Below are 18,936 nucleotides of genomic sequence, written 5' to 3'. Positions count from 1 at the left end.
AACAATATGACAACATTATGCCAGAATATGTTATATGTTATGACCCTTCCCATTTTAATCTAACGCAATACATGAACTGTTTTTTTTTTTTAAGATAACAGATATAGAATAGAAGATAAAGTGTTAGTTTTAATGGATCAAGTGTTGCCGTTGACAAGTAATGTCCCAATAAAGCAGCATCTGTTTATGAGTTTAATAAATATAATCATTAACAGAGAATATGTTGTTATTATTGCATACTGTTTTATAATATACTACAATAAGCTGAGGAGCAAACAGAATCAGCCACTATTTTCAATAAGTATAAATAGCATCTAATAACTATTTACACTTAGTGCAAAGAAAATATTGCTATTTTTACTTAGTGTAAGCCGCTGGCTAAAATTTTTTGTAAAAAGTTAGATGTTTATCTGAAGACCAGCCAACTCCTACATTAATCATAAACATTCCACATACTCTACATCTCTAGAGATACAGCACATATATAATCTTTGCATATAGAAGATGAAGGAAGATCCATTTACTTGCACTGAAGGAGGATCCACAGCTATATAATGACTAAAAGATCACTTGTGGGTGGGCTCTTTTGACTTGGACCAATAAGCAAACACTGAACATCTAGCGTTTTAGTGGTTGATTTCTGAGGTAAAAAGAGTCTCAGCCTCAAGATATCAGATAATTGTTACATTTATGACTGCAGAGGAAACAATTTAGAGAAGCAACCATTGCACTGTGAATTTATTTCTTCTATTGCTTGGTTGAATGTTATCAGCATGATCAGAGCTACCATTATTACTACATTATGGTTAACAGGTAAGCATTTCCAGTGCAATGAAGTCTAAGTTCTTTATGTTATACGCACTGTAAGCTCTCCTCACCCTATTGTAGTGTGTGTGGTGTGTTCTCCTGTCATTCAGCAGTCTCCCAAACATCTTCTACAGACGGTGGAGGAGAAAGAGGCAAATCTTTCTTGTCATCATGGTGACTCCAGCTATCCATACCTGTACTGGTATCAGCAGAAAATCAATAGTGGATCTTTAGAACTTATTGGAATGCTCTATGGATCAGCTTCTACAGAGGATAAATTCAAATCCAGATTTACAATATCAGGACAAGCTACAAAAGAAGCATTCCTGCTCATCTCCAGCATATCTGCTGAGGACAGCGCAGTGTATTTCTGTGCAGCTAGTGTACACAGCCGTACAATGTGTTATAATCGCTGGCAAAAAACTGACTTTGCACCTGTTTGAATAAAAAAAAAAATAGAAAAAAGCCACAAGGTTCCTTGCATCTCGTACCAAAATCGGTAATAAGACCATTTACAAATAGAGGGCAGTGTGAAAATATGATGTTTCAGTATGCATCTGTTTAAATGAGGGGTTTAATGGAGAACAGCAGCATAATGGCCTTCATCAGAGTATTGTGCATTGCTCTCGATATGTGATGAGAAATTTTGAGGTGGGATACGGGTAAGGTAAGGGACAGGTGTGGTGGTATGGTTAGGTTTAAGGATGGGTTAATATGTAAGTGAAGGTCAACATTGGAATTATAGAAGTAATTACAGAAATTAATCACAGCTATAATTACATGCAGGCAATATAATACAATGTAAAAACATGTATGTACACAAGTGCATTGTATCAAATTATTAATTTAAATGTTAGTTAATAGTAGTTAAAGACACCTAATATAAAGTGGGACCCAATTTATTGTAAAGTTTGATGTTTATCTGAAGACCAGCCGTGTTAGAAGCCAACTTTTGCCAGCATTAATCATAAACATTTCACATATTACATCTCTATAATACTTTATATTGAGACAGAACTGGATTGCCCTTTGTTTGTGAACTGAAACAGAATTTAATTAATACATAAAGTCTTAGAAAGTAATGCACTTGAATTTGAGCATATTCTAAGTATTAAATTAGGCGTTTAACTCATCCTGTGCAGCTTGTACTACAGACATTACAATGCCTCAGATTGTGGAGCTTTTTGCATAGAGGTGTGCTATTACTTTCCTTAAATGATCAAACTCAGAATTATTGCATACAGAAGATGAAGCAAGATGAGAAAAATCCCACTTACTTGCATTGGAGGAAGAGCCACAGCTTTATAATGACTAAAATATCAGACACTTGTGGGTGGGCTCTTTTGACTTGGACCAATAAGCAAACACTGAACATCTAGCATTTTAGTGGTTGCTTTCTGAGGTGAACAACAGTCTCAGCCTCAAGATATCTGATAGTTCTTACATTTATGACTGCAGAGGAAACATTTCAGAGAGGCAAACTGCATTGTGAATTTAATGTTTTTTACTTTGTTGCTTGGTTGAATGTTATCAACATGATCAGAGCCACCATTTTAACCATTATTACTACATTATGGTTAACAGGTAAGCATTTCCAGTGCAATGCAATGCAATCCAAGTTCTTTATGTCATACATAAGCTCTCCTCACCCTATTGTAGTGTGTGTGGTCTGTTCTCTTGTCATTCAGCAGTCTCCCAAACATCTTCTACAGACGGTGGAGGAGAAAGAGGCAAATCTTTCTTGTCATCATGGTGACAACAGCTATCAATACCTGTACTGGTATCAGCAGAAAATCAATAGTGGATCTTTAGAACTTATTGGAATGCTCAGTTATGAAGCTCCTTCTCCAGAGGACAAATTCAAATCCAGATTTACAATATTAGGACATGCAAAAAAGGATGCATTCTTGCTCATCTCCAGCATATCTGCTGAGGACAGCGCAGTGTATTTCTGTGCAGCTAGTGTACACAGCCGTACAATTCATTACAACCACTGACCAAAAAACTCTACTACTGTACACTTTGCACCTGTATGAATTGGGAAAAAAAGACACCTGGTGGCTTTTTTTTTTTTTTTAATGGCAAAGCTGGCAATAAAAAAAGTTTACAAACAGAGGGCACTATACAAATTGGTGTAATGTTTCAGTGTGCACATATCTTGAATGTACTGAATCAAAACAACCAGACTAAAGTAAAAAAAAAAAAAAAAAAAACATTGAGTGATGGAAGGAAAACAACTACTTTTTGCACTCTACATATTGTATTTATATTTACTGCAATAACGGCAAATTAATTTAAAGCAACACTAAGGAAAATTTTTTACCTTAAAATAATGTTTCCAAAATCGTATCAGTGGTTCATCAAGTCGTAACAGAGGATTCGCTTTGCAGCCCTATATCTGCAATAACCACACCATGCAAGTTTGCCAAACCGGTTCGCGTTTCTGTAGTTCTAATGAGACATAAGAAAACTACAAATTTGACTTGCTTCGTTACAATAGTCATTATTTAGTTTTCCTTCGTTTCTGATGTCGCAATACATTATTATACTTTCATGAAATCATGCAACATACTCTATCTTGTCAGTGGGCATCGTTCATTCCAAAGCCGGTGCTGGATAAACAGCGAGTGTGTGTGTGCGACAGTAGGCTACGGGCGGCGAAATTATTTACGACAGCAGTAATGGACAATTCCGCTTCCAACCTGTAGGGGGACCGAAGAGAAAAAGTTAATTTGTGTTGCTTTAAGGCTCCGTAAATCTATCTATATTTAAATAAATGGCAATAATAGTATTGCATTAAAGATATTGCTCAGAAATGGTTTAATTTGATAGCTGTCTGAACATTTTAATTTGTGCATATTACTGTGCGCCATATGTGCACATTAAGTTTGTAACTGACCAACAGTACATCTTGACCTTAGAATAAGTAAAACATTTTTTAGCTTAAATCCTATGAGAATCTCACTGACAGGGTGGGACTTAAGCCACGAATGTCCAATCACAGATGAGAAGAAGTCACATGTTTCCTAAAGTGCTTTAGTTTCAGAGTCTGCATCACAATCAGACATTTATTCCAAGCAAGAATGAAGCTGCTTATTTTAATCTCCCTCTATGAGCTGTTCTGGTTCACAGGTAACTTTTGTACTCTTCTTAAAGAAGGATTTTTATAAATACAAATGAAGTAAAAAAAAATATTGATTCGTTTGACATTTGATGGCATCGACATGTGTTTAGACATTTCTCTGGGTGCATCCGTTGATCAGCCTGCTGTCATGATAACTCATCTGGGAGAGTCTGTGAACATCAGCTGCAGCCACACTTACAGCAACTATTTCTACCTTTACTGGTACCAACAACCAACACAAGAAAATTCCTTCAAACTTCTTGGGTACCTTTACCAAACAAATTTCAATCCCGAGAAGGGCTATGATCGCTTTCATATTGATGGAGACTCAAAAAGCCAAGCAACACTTCAGCTCTCCAGTGTTATCTCAGAAGACAGTGCAGTGTATTTCTGTGCTGTGAGTGACACAGTTCGACAAGACTCTGCGGTGTACAACAAAATGCCTCCCCTTCTCACAGAGGCTCAGAGCAGTCCCAAATGAACCGTATTCATAGCCGTAAAGTAGCTAATTCTATTATGATTGTTATTTCATTATTAATTTCAGCATTCATAATCTCATAATTAGTATTTATGTATGTGGCTATGAAAACAAATATCCAATATATAATTCACTCAGTTCATCAGAGATCTTCAAGGCTGTTGATGTTAAATCTTATTCTTAAATCTCTCTCTCTCTCTCTCTCTATATATATATATAGGAGCAATATTGGAATGAACTTTTTGTGGCTTTAGTTTCTCCTCTGTAATCATGATAATTCTAATAATTCAAAAGTAATGATATCATTGCTTTAATTACTTTAAAATAATTAAATAGTTCTTGTCATATGTTACTTGCTGTATTAAATATGAAAGACTCACTGTCTCAGTTCAGTATTATCAGTATGATAGTTTAAATTAAACAATTAGTAGAATTTAAGAGTGCTTTTTTGACATCTTTATGTCTTTGAAATATTTGTTGCTGTGTAACACTAACAAGCATTTATGATAAACTAAAACATACTTAAATGTAATTTCTACCAGAAAGACTCGGGAGAATTAATACTGTAACAATAACATTTATTTAGGAGCTCAGCAAGCAATCAGGTTCTTTGGCGTAGGCCCCGTTCATAACTCGCATTCAGAGGGTACTGAATCTGCGAGTCCCGCCTGAAGACGAAGGCGGGGGCGCCGCTCACCCCCCGGCGGAGTAAGGAAAGGGGCCATCTGGTGGTGGTGGGGTGGATGGAGGAAAAGACATCTGAAGTCTTCAGGATGGAAGGGATAGCCTGACTGATGGTGTTGGGGTTGATAGAGGGAGGACCCAGCTTGGTTGAGTAGAGGAGTTGGAGGAAAGATCCCATCTTGGTGGAGGCGGGGAGGATGGAGGTACTGGAGTGACAGCATCTGCGAACTCAGACATGTGTAAGCGCTGCCCTTTTAAGCTACAGTAAGTGATATAATTGGATAGATGAGGAGGTAATTAATGACGCGAACGATTGAGTCTTCCTGGCAGAACTTGCGCTAGCTTCATTTCTATTGAAACGTTTTATACTAGGCTCCACTTTATTTCGATGCTCCACTTTGGACACTCTACTAACTATAATAACTTTGGAACTACATGTCAACTAACTCTATTAGTAGACTGTTAGTGCTGTATACTGTAAGGTTAGGGTTTGGGTTTGTAGAATAAGTTGACATGTAGTTACCCATCTTACACATTTATCCGATTTTAGCTGCAGCTTAAACGTCTATTTGAGGAGGGCGGGACGCTTTAGATTCCAGGGGGCATTTTATTGGACAGAAAATCTGACGAGAAGCTGAAGCTGAAGTGCAGAGTGATGTCATCAAAATCGTTGATCAATTTTGACAGAAGTAAGAGACTAAGTTTTGAACGCTTATATCTTCTAAATGTGAATTTGTCATTGTTTTGGAGCACACTAGCTTATAGATAACCTTAAGGCTAACATATTCATACTAAAAATCACAAAAACCTTTTAATTTCATGGCAACTTTAAAGTACACTTAAGTGGCTTTTATTCAATTAATATTATATTATCTAAAAGTACAGTGTTTTAAAAACTACACTTTTAGAATTTGAAGTACAACACAAGTGCACATTTATTAAAAGGATGCACACACGATAAAGTATCAGTCAATCATGTTCACTTTTTACCAACATATTAACTAGAAATAAGGTATTTTATTTTTTTGTTATTTATTTTATACACCAAAATAAAATAAAAAAGATTTCTAAAAAATATTGTTGTTTTAATAAGCATTGCTATATTGTCTAAGTGTACAATCTGTGGTATTACACATCTGCTTATCCATAACTCCAGGGCTTTGGGGTGTAGCAGACGGTAGGGGGAGGTGTAATTCAAGTCAATAAACTTACAGTAGAGATTCTGCTAATGTGTACTTGCTGCTAAACCTTACTCTCTCCACAGCTTCATGATAAAAGGATGTGCCGTGTTGCTTATAGACTAGCCATTTTTATCATCTTATCTGCACGTATGATGTTCTTTAATTATTTTACACAATTCATTCTCTTTTAAAAAACTCACTTTCTAAGAAAAAGATAACTTAAATTTCATTTTCTTCATACAGGTCTGTCAGACTGTGTTCGGTTTGATCAGCCTTTGTCTCTCTTCAAAAAGCAAGAAGAGAAGGCAGTGATCTCCTGTGCTCACGACGATAACAACTTAGATGTCATGTTATGGTATCAACAACTTCATGACAGCAAATCGCTGGCCCTCATCGGTTATGGCTATGATATGGCTGACCCAAGCTATGAATCCGGATTCCCAAACAGATTCAAGCTGACCAGAAAGAACAGCGTGACTGGAGCTTTGTTAATCTCCAACCTGAGTTTTTCAGATTCTGCTGTCTATTACTGTGCTGCTAAAAGACACAGTGTTATATTCTCAATCACTTGCCTGACTAAAAACCTACGCATTAAAACAGGAAATGGAGCTGTATCTGTGGTATTTGGGTTTTAAAATTACTGTATAGTTTATAATCTGATAAAAAGGCTTATAGCAGAGCTGAAATTCTAAAAGAGGGTGATTATTGGCAGCTATAATTGAGTCAATCTCATAAAAACTGTGAAGAAAAGTATGGAAGCTTGTTTCTGCAATGGAATATATAAATAAAAAAGGCAATTGTGAATATTTCACATATCTGACTTTTTATCCTCGCTATTGCGAGTTTAGGCCAACATTTCGCAATTATAAACTTGCAGTTGTGAGTTATAAAGTTTATATCTCGCAATTCTGACTTTATAACTCACAATTGCAAGTTTAAATCATGCAATTCTGAGAAGAATTGTGAGATGTAGGCCTAAACTCGCAATTCTGACTTTTTTTTCTCAGAATATCATCTTTTTACTCTTTTAATTAATTTTATAACTGTATCATATATCTCTTTTAATTTCTTTTATAACTGTTTTAATTTCCCTTGCTTTTATTTAGTGATTATTTTAATTAATTTATGCAAAGCAGTTTGAATTGCCATAGTGTATGAAATGTGCTATATAAATAAACTTGCCTTGCCTAAAATTGTGTGATATAAACTCGCAATTCTGAAAAAAAAAAAACGTTTTTCTTTATTCCCCATCAGAATTGGACTCATACGGGTTTATGTCTAACAATTCTGAGAAAACTAGTCAGTATTGCGAGATATAAACCCGCAATCGTGAGGAAAAAAGTCCAACAAGAAATTATTTTAATCTTTTTTTATTTCATATTAGATTCACCCAATTATATTCCATTTGAACCCAAGCATGGTGTAACAAAGGGGCGTGGCTTATAAATCTCTAGTTTGTCAAGTAGTGTATAGAATAACAGAGGACCAGAGAACAGATCGCAGAGGAAAATTTAAATGGCGATGTTTCTTCTTCTATCCATGTCACTACTTTTTCTCAAAGGTATTAAACTGTTATGTCAAGGCAAGATTTGTATGGTTATTCTGATGTAGACTTTTATGGGATGACAAATCTGATCTATTATTGTATTTCCAGCTGACTTCAGTGACAGTGTTCTGATCACTCAATGGCCGAAGTACATATCCAGCCTTCCAGGCTCTTCAGTTGAAATGCACTGTTACCAGAATGATACAGACTATGACTACAAATACTGGTACAGGCAAATACAAGGTGAAGGGCCAGTGCTTGTTGGAAGCATCATCAGGACTGCTGATTCTCTTGAGAAGGGTTTTGAAACTGGCTTTAGAGTGTCGGGTAAAGAGACAAAGAAATGGACCCTGGCTGTGGATGTTAAGGAGGGGATTGATGCTGTGTATCTGTGTGCTGCTAGTTTACACAGTGAATAAAAGACAATAAACTATACGACAAAAAACTCTTTGGATGGCAACCTGCAATCACACCTGCCTCAACCACAAATAAATGAACCCATATCTTTACAGACAAGTCAGTAGTGCCTGAAAACACACATATACACTTGTACTGATGATGTTATACTCCTCCCTTCCACCAATAACACCTTCACAATAAGACGTCTTTGATACAGTCAGTAGGGGGAGATGTGCATTGTTTTATAAATGTAGAAGACTCCTCTCTTATCTTTAGTAAAGTCTCACACACTCTCTCATCACATTATTTTGGCTGTGTTTGACCAGTGCATGTGTGCTTGAGTTTTTCTAACCCTGCTTTAGAATAATGTTTAGAGTTGTCTATAGTCTATGCATATTTTTCCTCTTGTATATAGGTAAGATGTTTGTTTTTGTTTTTTTGTTTTTTTTGTGCCAGCAATACGATCAAGTACTATTCTTCTTTAATAATTTTTGTTATTGTCTTTTGCTTAGAAATTAATTTTTATTTTATTTTTCACAGGGAAGGCGAGATGTGTGAACGTTCAGCAGAACCTGACACCAATATTAGCCAACCAGAATAATAAAGCAGAGATAAAGTGTAGTCATGATGACAGTAACATGTTATACATGTATTGGTATCAGCAAAAGGATACAGCCATGGTCTTAATAGCGTTAAGCTATGGTGCTACAAGTGACCCAACCATTGAGGATGGATTTAAAGAGCGGTTTAAATTGAAAAGAACAGATACACTGAATGGAGCTCTGGAAATCTCTGATCTCAGTCTCTCAGACTCTGCTGTTTATTACTGTGCTGTCAGTATGCACAGTGCTGTAGTCTTTATTACCTGCCTGACTAAAAACCAAACCACTAAACTTACAGGAAACACACACACACACACACACACACACACACACACACACACACACACACACACACACACACACACACACACACACAATACAATACAATACAACATCTTATTTCATATAAAGTAGAGCTGCACAATTAATCGTTAAAAGATCGCGATCTCGATTCAACCCCCACGCGATCTTAATCCTGCATTTCTACGATTCTGCCAATGATATTCAACGAGATAACGCGCTAGGGGTGGAACGGATTGCACTAGATTCGGTTCGGCACGCATGTGATTCGCGGATTAAATGCTAAATTTAACCATCATAGAGTGAAAGTTCATAATTTGGACGTGTATTGACTTGCCAATTTACACATTCAAACAATTTTAATCGCGGAAGAAGAGCCGAAAACCGGGACTCGCGCGTTATATGTGTGCACAGCCACACACACTTGAAGCGCAGTGAAAGAGAGGCGCGTTTCAGACAGCGCTCGAATGCAGAATTGATTCCTCTTTCGCGTTTCCTTGCCCTTGAACGGACACATAAACACAAAATTGTTAACATACCGGTCTAAATGACCATCTCGACAAGCATTCTCTCGTTTATGTCATATGTGAACAGCTGAGAAAGAAACGGCTATTTGTCCGTTTTTTTCGGTCCGTGCAGTCGGTCTTAAAGTGACAGCACACACTTAATATTATGTATACTGTTTTCTGTGTCATTGATTTAAATAAAACAATAAAATACAGTTTTAACAAAGATTAAACTATATTCAATTTATACAGTGACAAATGGTGTTATTTTACATTTAGGCTTAATTATTAATTTATGTACCTGAATATACTGTTAGACTTTGTAAACTTTGTTATTTAGTATTCATGTTATGTAATTTGTGTATTTGTTCTTATTTTATTACTGACTGTTCACTTGTTTTAAATAATGTGTGAACTTTATCAGTTAGGCTAGTAGTTTTTAATGTAGTAGCTATCGAAAAACTTCAACTGAGCTTTAAGTAATAAATGAAAAGCAAAGTTATTATAAACTTATCTCAATAAAACTACAGTATGAGATGGTAAAAAACAAAACTGCTCAATCACAAAGTACTACTAGCGGCCAGTCGAAACAAACGTCTATAAAAGCAACGCTATTCAACGCAACACCATACCCCAAAATGTTGATAGTGTTTCTTGCTAAGAATCTTTAATAGGTCTAGCCTGGCGTAATACCTTTGAATGTTGTCAATGTTTAATTGTCATTTTTTATTTATTTAAATATTACATTCTTTTTGTTTACTGCATTTATTTAAATTTGACTGAAGCAAGCGTTTTATGTCTTATTTTGTTTCTATCTTGTTTGGTAACCTAATGTTCAGGATTTGTAGATCTTTAAAATAATAAAGCTTTTCAGAATCGTGAGAGAATCGTGATCTTGATTCCTAGCAAAAAAATCGCGATTCTCATTTTAGCCAGAATCGTGCAGCTCTAATATAAAGTATACATTTGGGTTTCTATTCAAAAGATTTGTTGCAGGGTTTCATTTCTACATTAAACAAGATGATTGAGCTTTCTCTCAGTGTTTAATAGGGGACACAATCAGAGCTGTAATATGAAGCGCTATCATATCAGGTAACGTATCCTTCAAAGATAACACAATACTAGAGTGCACTGCAACAATCCCAGTGAAACAACTGAACCAAGATAGTGGAGAAAAATGGAGACAATAAATACTTAAAAATGGATGCAACATATCGATAAGAGTAGGTAGTAAATAGTAATATATTACAGAAGACACTCTTGCAGTCTTGGGTAATCACAGCCTTGTGGATTTCCAGATAAAACACGAGTAATATTGCTTCTTTCTTTTTACAACATTTCAACAAACATGAAGTCATTACTGAGTAACTTTCTGTCAAGATGTCAGGTTGTTTTGATTTCTGTTCTCGTCTGTGGTTGGTTAATCTGTCAGTTAGTTCAGCTCTGTCTTCCTCCGCCCCTCGCCTGTTTGTTTCTATAGTTTTTGATTGATTGTTAGTTCAGTTCAGGTGTGTCTTGTTAATTTGCTCTTCAGTTCTGTCTATTTAAAACCTGTGTTCTGTCTTGCTCTTTGTCAGTTCTTAACGTTGCATTTTGTTGGTTGTTCTGTCCCCGATCTGGTTCTTGTTCCTGATCCTGAGAATCCGTATGATGAAGATTTGAGTTTCTTTGTAAATAAAGACTGCTGTACTTAGATCCTGTTTCGTCTCTGCTGCAACCTCCATTGTAACACTTACAGTTTTGACACAATTGTTATGGCTACTTCACTTGTTTTTGCTCCGTCAATGAAAAACGTTTCAATCAAAGCGACAGCTCAATGTTCAGTTGCTCTGGCCATCTCCAAGCAACACTCAGTAGTGGCGTTCAAGAATAAACTAGTTGGTTGAGTGAATAATTCAATGATTCACTCAAAGACAGTAGCTTTAATTGAATTTGGAATAGCATGCTACTCTTACTATTTGTGCCATATAAATACTGTATATGGGAGAAACAGTAAGAGTATTATGCTAGAATATTTGTATCTGTTTGGTTCAGTTTGATGTCGGTCATCGTCTATATTAGACGTGTTGAAGTTATGTTATCTTTCTGAGGATTCCAGCTTCTTATTAAAGTACTATTTTGTTAAATCTCCTGTTTCAAGTCTCTATGACCGGGACAGGCTGCAACTAACGATTATTTTGATAATTGATTAATCTGTCGATTATGTTTTCGATTAATTGGACGAAAAATATACAAATTATAGATTTTAAAAAATCGTTTTAAATTAACAATGAATTTGAATCCATTATTTTAAACAATGTTATTCCACATAGTTGTTGCAAGCCTAATATATTTTTAAATGAACCAATCAAAATTGCAAATGAACTCAACTGCCAGTAATTGCCCTGCAGTTTCATGGATGGAAAACTGCAGAAAGGACATTTTAATAACTTTATGTAAAATTCCCAGCCAACAAAACATTAAAATATCTTAATATATATGTCTGTCTGTCTGTCTGTCTATATTTATACACATACATACATACATACATATATATATTAAGAGTCCATATTTGTGTCTCTGCTCTTTTTATTCTTATTACAGCATTAGCTTAGCAACATGCTAATGTTGAACTCCACTGGTATCCGCTGTTTCTTCATTTGAAATCAGTCCTTTTACAGAAGGCAGCTGCATAGACAAGAGGTTTTGGAACAGAACAAGTGTCATTTTTTCCACACCAATGACTTAGCAACAAAGGGGTGTGACTTAAAGAAAGAACAATAGTTTTTTTTTTTGTCTTTGTGTCATTAACGGAACATCAGAGAACATCATATTTCACGGATAGCATCTCTAAATGGACTCCTTTCTAGTTCTATTCACATTTCTTTGTCTTAAAGGTATTAAACTATAACTTAAAATATGAACTGACAGTGAGGTTCGTGCTTTTGATCAAATGCAGATTTATAATGAAGAGCATAACCTGTGTTCGTTAACATATCTTTGTATTTCCAGCTGACTTCAGTGACAGTGTTCTGATCACTCAATGGCCGAAGTACATATCCAGCCTTCCAGGCTCTTCAGTTGAAATGCACTGTTACCAGAATGACACAAACTATGACTACAAATACTGGTACAGGCATGTAAAAGGTGAAGGGCCAGTGCTTGTTGGAAGCTACATTGTTAACTCTCCTTCTAATGAGAAGGGTTTTGAAACTGGCTTTAGAGTGTCGGGTACAGAGAAAAAGAAATGGACCCTGACTGTGGATGTTAAGGAGGGGATTGATGCTGTGTATCTGTGTGCTGCTAGTTTACACAGTGAATAAAAGACAATAAACTATATGACAAAAAACTCTTTGAATGGCAAAGGCAATCACACCTGCCTCAACCACAAATAAATGAACCCATATCTTTACAGACAAGTCAGTAGTGTCTGAGAACTCTCATATACACTTGTACTGATGACGTTATACTCCTCCTTCCCCAAAAACACTTTTACATCATTGTGATACAGTCAGTAGAGGGAGATGTGACTGTTTATTTACAGTAGAGTTTTTTTCTCGCTCTCTTTTAGTTCAGTCTCACACACATTCTCTCGTCACTTAATCTTTGCTGTGTTTATGACCAGAGTTTTTCTAACCCTGTTTTAGAAGGATGTCTGAAGCTGCATATGGACTGTGCATATTTTTCTTATTGTACATAGGTATGATGTTCTTTGTTAGCAAAATGATCAGTAATTATAATTCTTTTTCATGTTTGTTATTGTCCTCTGCTTTGAAGTAGAATATCTCTAAATGCTTATCTTCTTTTTTTCCCCACAGGGAAGGGGAGATGTGTGAACGTTCAGCAGAACCTGACACCAATATTAGCCAGCAAGAATAATAAAGCAGAGATAAAGTGTAGTTATGATGACAGTGGCAAGCCAAATATGTTATGGTATCAGCAAAAGGATACAGCCATGGTCTTAATAACGTTAAGCTATGGTCCTACAAGTGACCCAGACATTGAGGATGGATTTAAAGAGCGGTTTAAATTGAAAAGAACAGATACGCTGAATGGAGCTCTGGAAATCTCTGATCTCAGTCTCTCAGACTCTGCTGTTTATTACTGTGCTGTCAGTATGCACAGTGCTGTAGTCTTTATTACCTGCCTGACTAAAAACCAAACCACTAAACTTACAGGAAATACACACACTTACACTCACACTCACACTCACACAATACAATACAACATCTTATTTCATATAAAGTATACATTTGGGTTTCTATTCAAAAGATTTGTTGCAGGGTTTCATTTCTACATTAAAAAAAGATGATTGAGCTTTCTCTCAGTGTTTAATAGGGGACACAATCAGAGCTGTAATATGAAGCGCTATCATATCAGGTAACGTATCCTTCAAAGATAACACAATACTAGAGTGCACTGCAACAATCCCAGTGAAACAACTGAACCAAGATAGTGGAGAAAAATGGAGACAATAAATACTTAAAATTGGATGCAACATATCGATAAGAGTAGGTAGTAAATAGTAATATATTACAGAAGACTCTCTTGCAGTCTTGGGTAATCACAGCCTTGTGGATTTCCAGATAAAACACGAGTAATATTGCTTCTTTTTTTTTTTACAACATTTCAACAAACATTAAGTCATTACTGAGTAACTTACTGTCAAGATGTCAGTTTGTTTTGATTTCTGTTCTCGTCTGTGGTTGGTTAATCTGTCAGTTCTCTTACGAGAGGTCTCTCGTACTTGCGTAAGATATCTTACGCTAGGGGAAAACCTCTTTTCCTCGAGATATTGAAGCCAAAAATGATCCTTAATTTTGCAATAATGTAAAACGCATTGCAGCAGCATGCAGACATGGGCGAGACAACTCGCGCGCCCATTGGCTGCTCTGCGGCAACTGCACCAGCCTATCGATAGAGGCTCCTCATGACGTCAGAACCAACGAGGGCGCTTCGCGCCCATTACGTCATGTCCCGCCGAAATCGGGTGGGGCCAGGGCTATAAATACGGCCCAGAGAGGCTGGTTTGGTCAGTTTTTCATCTCTTCAGCGGGCCTTCGCATCGCTGGATCCTGAGAGGAAGCCGCGCCGTCTGAGTCAAGCACCCAGCGGGATTAGTGCATCTGAAGCTGCTGGTCGACATCTCGCCGCCTTCAGTCGCCATTTCTGCTGACGCTTTCCGGCGTACATATCCTTTTCTCTTCTACTGTGTTTTGTGTATGTGTGTGTGTGTTCGCCGCCGCGACACACACTCTCATTGCACTAAAGCTCGCCGGTGCGCCCGCTTGCCTTGCCTGCTTGGAGGATTATACCTGCTCTCCCTCTGTTTGAGCGGCGCAAACCGCGCCGTTCACAGGGGATGTCAGGAGCGGACGGTCACGGGGCTAGCTTTCTCTCTCCCTCTGTTCGAGCCGCGCAAAATGCGCCGTTCACAGGGGAGGCTGGAATCGGACGGTCGGGGTTAGTTTTTCTTTACGTACAAGAAAGCTACCCTGCCTCTGCGCCCCATTCACGCGTCAATCACCAGCGAAAGGAGAAAATAGCGTTTTAGTCCCGCCGAGGCTGGACTGACCTGAAACTTCTCACACATTTCTCAGTTCCCTGATCAGGTGACTGGAAATATAAATATTGCAGCGCCGGCAAGCAAACGCCGAAGAAAACATGTTGACGCTCTTAAATGCTCGTGCATCTGAAAGCCTTTGTGTTCCCCCCTGTGGCTCAGTGGCGGAATCTTTGGTTTTTCACACGAGAGACCGGAGTTCGAATCTCGGTCTAACGGCAGATTAATTATGCCTCCAATGCTTCGCTCTGTCAGTTCCCTGAAAGGCGACTGCAGATGTGCATTTTGCAGCCAACGAGCGGGTTGTACAACCCACTCGCCTGCACCCAAACACCGTTTCTATGGTTCCCGTGCGTCACTGGCGAAAGGAGAAAAGAGTGTTAATGTCCCGCTGCGGCCGGGCCGAATTCTATTTCTCATTCCCCTCTGAAGTTCGGGCGACTGGAAATGTCATACTGCAGTGAGCGAGCCTGTTGTAATGCACGCACGCCTGCAAACAAACGCCAGCATGTTGACGCTCTCTGTTTCTATGGCAACTTCTTGCTCGTTCAGTTCCAGTAAATGCGACTGTTCCAGTGTATTCTGCAGTAAACAAGTCGGCGACACAGCCCGCTTGCCTGCACACAAACGCCGCTTTACGGCTACCCAGATAAATCCCATAGAGTGTATTTTCTGGTGTTCCGGCCACGGCCTATGGTGTTATGAGTGTAGACAAAATGCCCACTGCCTGCCCAGTGCTCATTCCTACACAGAAACACAGGTTTCTCTGATAATATTTGCGCTATATAAAAGCCTTTGTGTCTTCCCCTGTGGCCCAGTGGCAGATTCTCAGGTTTTCATGTGAGAGATCCGTGTTCGATCCCCGGCTCTACCGGCAAAAAAAAAAAAAAAAAAATGTTTTGCCGTCAATGCTCGCTCTGTCAGTTCCCTGAAAAGGCGACTGCAGAGGTGTATTTTTGCAGCCAACGAGCGCGTTGTACAACCCGCTCGCCTGCACCCAAGCACCGTTTCTATGGTTTCCGTGCGTCACTACCTCCATTCTCACACATTTCTCTGGAAAATGTCAATATTGCAGTGGACGAGTCTATTGTAATACACGCACACCTGCAAACAAACGCCAGCGTGTTGACGCTCTCTGTTTCTATGGCAACTTCTCGCTCGTTCAGTTCCAGTAAATGTGACTGTTCCAGTGTATTCTGCAGTAAACAAGTCGGCAACACAGCCCGCTTGCCTGCACACAAACGCCGCTTTACGGCTACCCAGATAAATCCCATAGAGTGTATTTTCTGGTGTTCCGGCCACGGCCGATGGTGTTATGAGTGTAGACAAAATGCCCAGTGCTCATTCCTACACAGAAACACAGCCCGTCACACAGGGCTCGCGCACATGAAATCGACCCAGATCGATTGCGCATTAAATGTGGTAAATGTGCCCACTGCCCAGTGCCCACAAACACTACGTTCTGCATGTCTCAAGGTTTCTGTAAAACGAAACCAACATGCATTCGCTCTGCTCAGGCAGACAATGCTCTCAGTGTTGTAAATGTGCCCGCTATCCCACGCCCACATTCACACATAGACATGACAGGTCTTACGGGACTCGCCCAGCCCTCCCCCTCTCGATTGACCACCGCAGAGGAGTCGAGCGCGGGCAATCTGCCCGCTGTTATCAGCGCGCCCCCTGCCTCAAATGTCATAAGCGCAACGCTTATGTTGCAGCACACTGAAGCCCCTCTGTCGCTGAGCGACCAGAGCGCGCTTCGCATTCAACCCCTAGCCATTCGTGCAAACGCATGGGCAAGGCTACCCGGGGTTTCGAAGTGGGTGCTAGACATTATAGAAAGAGGCTATTCGCTACAGTTCGGTCGACGCCCGCAACGCAAAGCGGCGCGAATCGATACTACGGTGAAAAAGGAAGTAGCACACCTACTTTGGGCCGAAATAGCGAAGTTACTGAGCAAAGGGGCTATAGAACCCCTATCACAAGCTCAGAGCGAAGGGGGCATGTACAGCAGATATTTTCTGGTACAAAAAAAAAAAAAAAAAAAGACGGGGGTCTCAGACCCATTTTAGATCTAAGACGACTAAACAAAGCACTTCTGAAACGACGGTTCAGAATGCTCACGACCAAGAAAATCCTCTCGCAAATTTGCCAAGGGGACTGGTTCATGTCGATAGATCTGAAAGACGCTTATTTTCAAATACAAATAGCGTCACGTCACAGGCGATTTTTGAGATTCGCCTTCGAGGGCCAGGCATATCAGTTCACAGTCCTGCCATTCGGCCTATCCCTGGCACCTCGCGTATTCACCATGTGCATGGATGCAGCGCTCGCACCCCTCAGGCTCCGAGGCATACGAGTGCTGAATTATTTGGACGATTGGCTGGTTCTAGCTCGATCACAGTCGGAGCTCATAGAACACAGGACCATATTACTCGATCACCTCGAGAATTTAGGTCTCACAGTCAATTGGGCAAAGAGTTCACTGTCTCCCAGTCAGAAAATATCTTTTCTGGGCACAGATCTGGACTCGCTGTCTATGACAGCACAGCTGTCGCCGCAGCGCAGACTAAGTATTCAGCGCATGACAAAGATTTTTCGCCATGGCACTTTAGTCCCGCTCAAAAAGTTTCAAAGGATGCTGGGTCTCATGGCTTCAGCATCCTCAGTGCTTCAGCTGGGTCTGCTTCGCATGCGCCCACTGCAGTATTGGTTGAAAGCGCGCGCCGCGCAGAGCTTGGACCTCCGGTCTCGCGCGCCTCAAGGTCGATCAGAAATGCGTCGCAGCTCTGAAACCTTGGACAGTGACCGACTGGTACCGGTCAGGTGTAAGCCTGGGGACTTCCTCGAGTGTGAAGGTGGTGTCTATGGACGCCTCAACCTCGGGATGGGGAGCGCTGCTCGAGGGCAGACCGTTATTCGGCCAGTGGTCGGAACGGGAAAAGCTTCTGCATATAAACTGCCTGGAAATGATGGCAGTCGACAACGCGCTGAGGCGCTTTTGTCCCCAGATAAAAAGACACCACGTCTTGGTCCGTTCGGACAACATGTCAGTGGTGGCTTATATAAATCACCAAGCGCATTCAGATCCAGAATCCTTCACAGGCTGACGGAACGCCTCCTGGTCTGGGCTCAGCACAACCTGCGCTCGCTCAGGGCAGCGCATGTGCCCGGCCATCTGAATGTGGGACCAGACAGACTGTCCAGAAACAATCTGCCGACAGGAGAATGGTTTTTACATCCACAGACAGTCAAAATGCTATGGAGGACATTTGGCAGAGCGGAAACAGACCTATTTGCGTCTCAAGAGAACGCTCATTGTCAGGAATTCTTCTCCAAGAGCAGGGATGTGCTGGCTCACGCTGGCTCACGCTGGCCCCGCTGCCCGCTCTATGCGTTTCCCCCTGTCACGCTCCTACCCCAGGTGTTAGAGCGAATCAGGGAGAGCGGATGCCCAGTGCTACTCGTCGCCCCATTTTGGACAAACCAAGTCTGGTTTCCAGTCCTGATGCAGCTGACGAGTACCGCCCCGTGGCCGATACTGGTGAGGAGGGATCTCCTCTCGCAGGCGAACGGCTCGATCTGGCATCCTCGCCCGGAGCTTTGGTCCCTACATGTGTGGGCCATCAACGGGTACCCGTTAACCTCCCAGCGGGAGTGTTAAACACGATCACGCAGGCTAGAGCTCCATCTACGAGGCGGCTCTATTCCTCAAAATGGTCTGTGTTCACTAGCTGGTGTACAGCGAGTGGCACTTCACCCTCACG

General features: G+C 40.0%; 1 protein-coding gene and 2 long non-coding RNA genes across 5 annotated transcripts in view; all 3 read left to right on the top strand.

Annotated features, from left to right (window-relative positions):
* Nucleotides 1-758: 758 nt before the first annotated feature.
* LOC309479680 (M1-specific T cell receptor beta chain-like) overlaps nucleotides 759-18,936 on the top strand; it is a 71,570-nt gene continuing 53,392 nt past the window's right edge. The window contains exons 1-2 of one of the 3 annotated variants that reach the window (XM_082143880.1): nucleotides 759-813; nucleotides 889-1,207. In XM_082143880.1, coding sequence (XP_082000006.1) covers nucleotides 774-813; nucleotides 889-1,207 — 359 coding nt within the window. In that variant the 5' untranslated portion in view covers nucleotides 759-773. Of the gene's footprint in view, nucleotides 814-888; nucleotides 1,208-2,376; nucleotides 2,392-2,466; nucleotides 2,772-18,936 lie in introns of those variants that run through there. The other 2 variants (XR_014199359.1, XR_014199360.1) reach the window with 2 other exon arrangements.
* LOC309479712 lies at nucleotides 6,108-9,123 on the top strand. The gene is made up of 4 exons (XR_014199395.1): nucleotides 6,108-6,421; nucleotides 6,518-7,835; nucleotides 7,929-8,634; nucleotides 8,760-9,123. It is a non-coding gene; the product is annotated as an uncharacterized lncRNA (long non-coding RNA).
* On the top strand, nucleotides 12,271-14,290 carry LOC309479713. Its single transcript, XR_014199396.1, has 4 exons — nucleotides 12,271-12,503; nucleotides 12,619-13,025; nucleotides 13,254-13,306; nucleotides 13,425-14,290. It is a non-coding gene; the product is annotated as an uncharacterized lncRNA (long non-coding RNA).

This window comes from Leuciscus leuciscus, assembly GCF_965113295.1.
Source record: "Leuciscus leuciscus genome assembly, chromosome: 17".
Lineage (NCBI taxonomy): Eukaryota > Metazoa > Chordata > Actinopteri > Cypriniformes > Leuciscidae > Leuciscus > Leuciscus leuciscus.
Note: the sequence above shows the minus strand (reverse complement) of the source record. Positions and strands in the feature narration are given on the sequence as shown.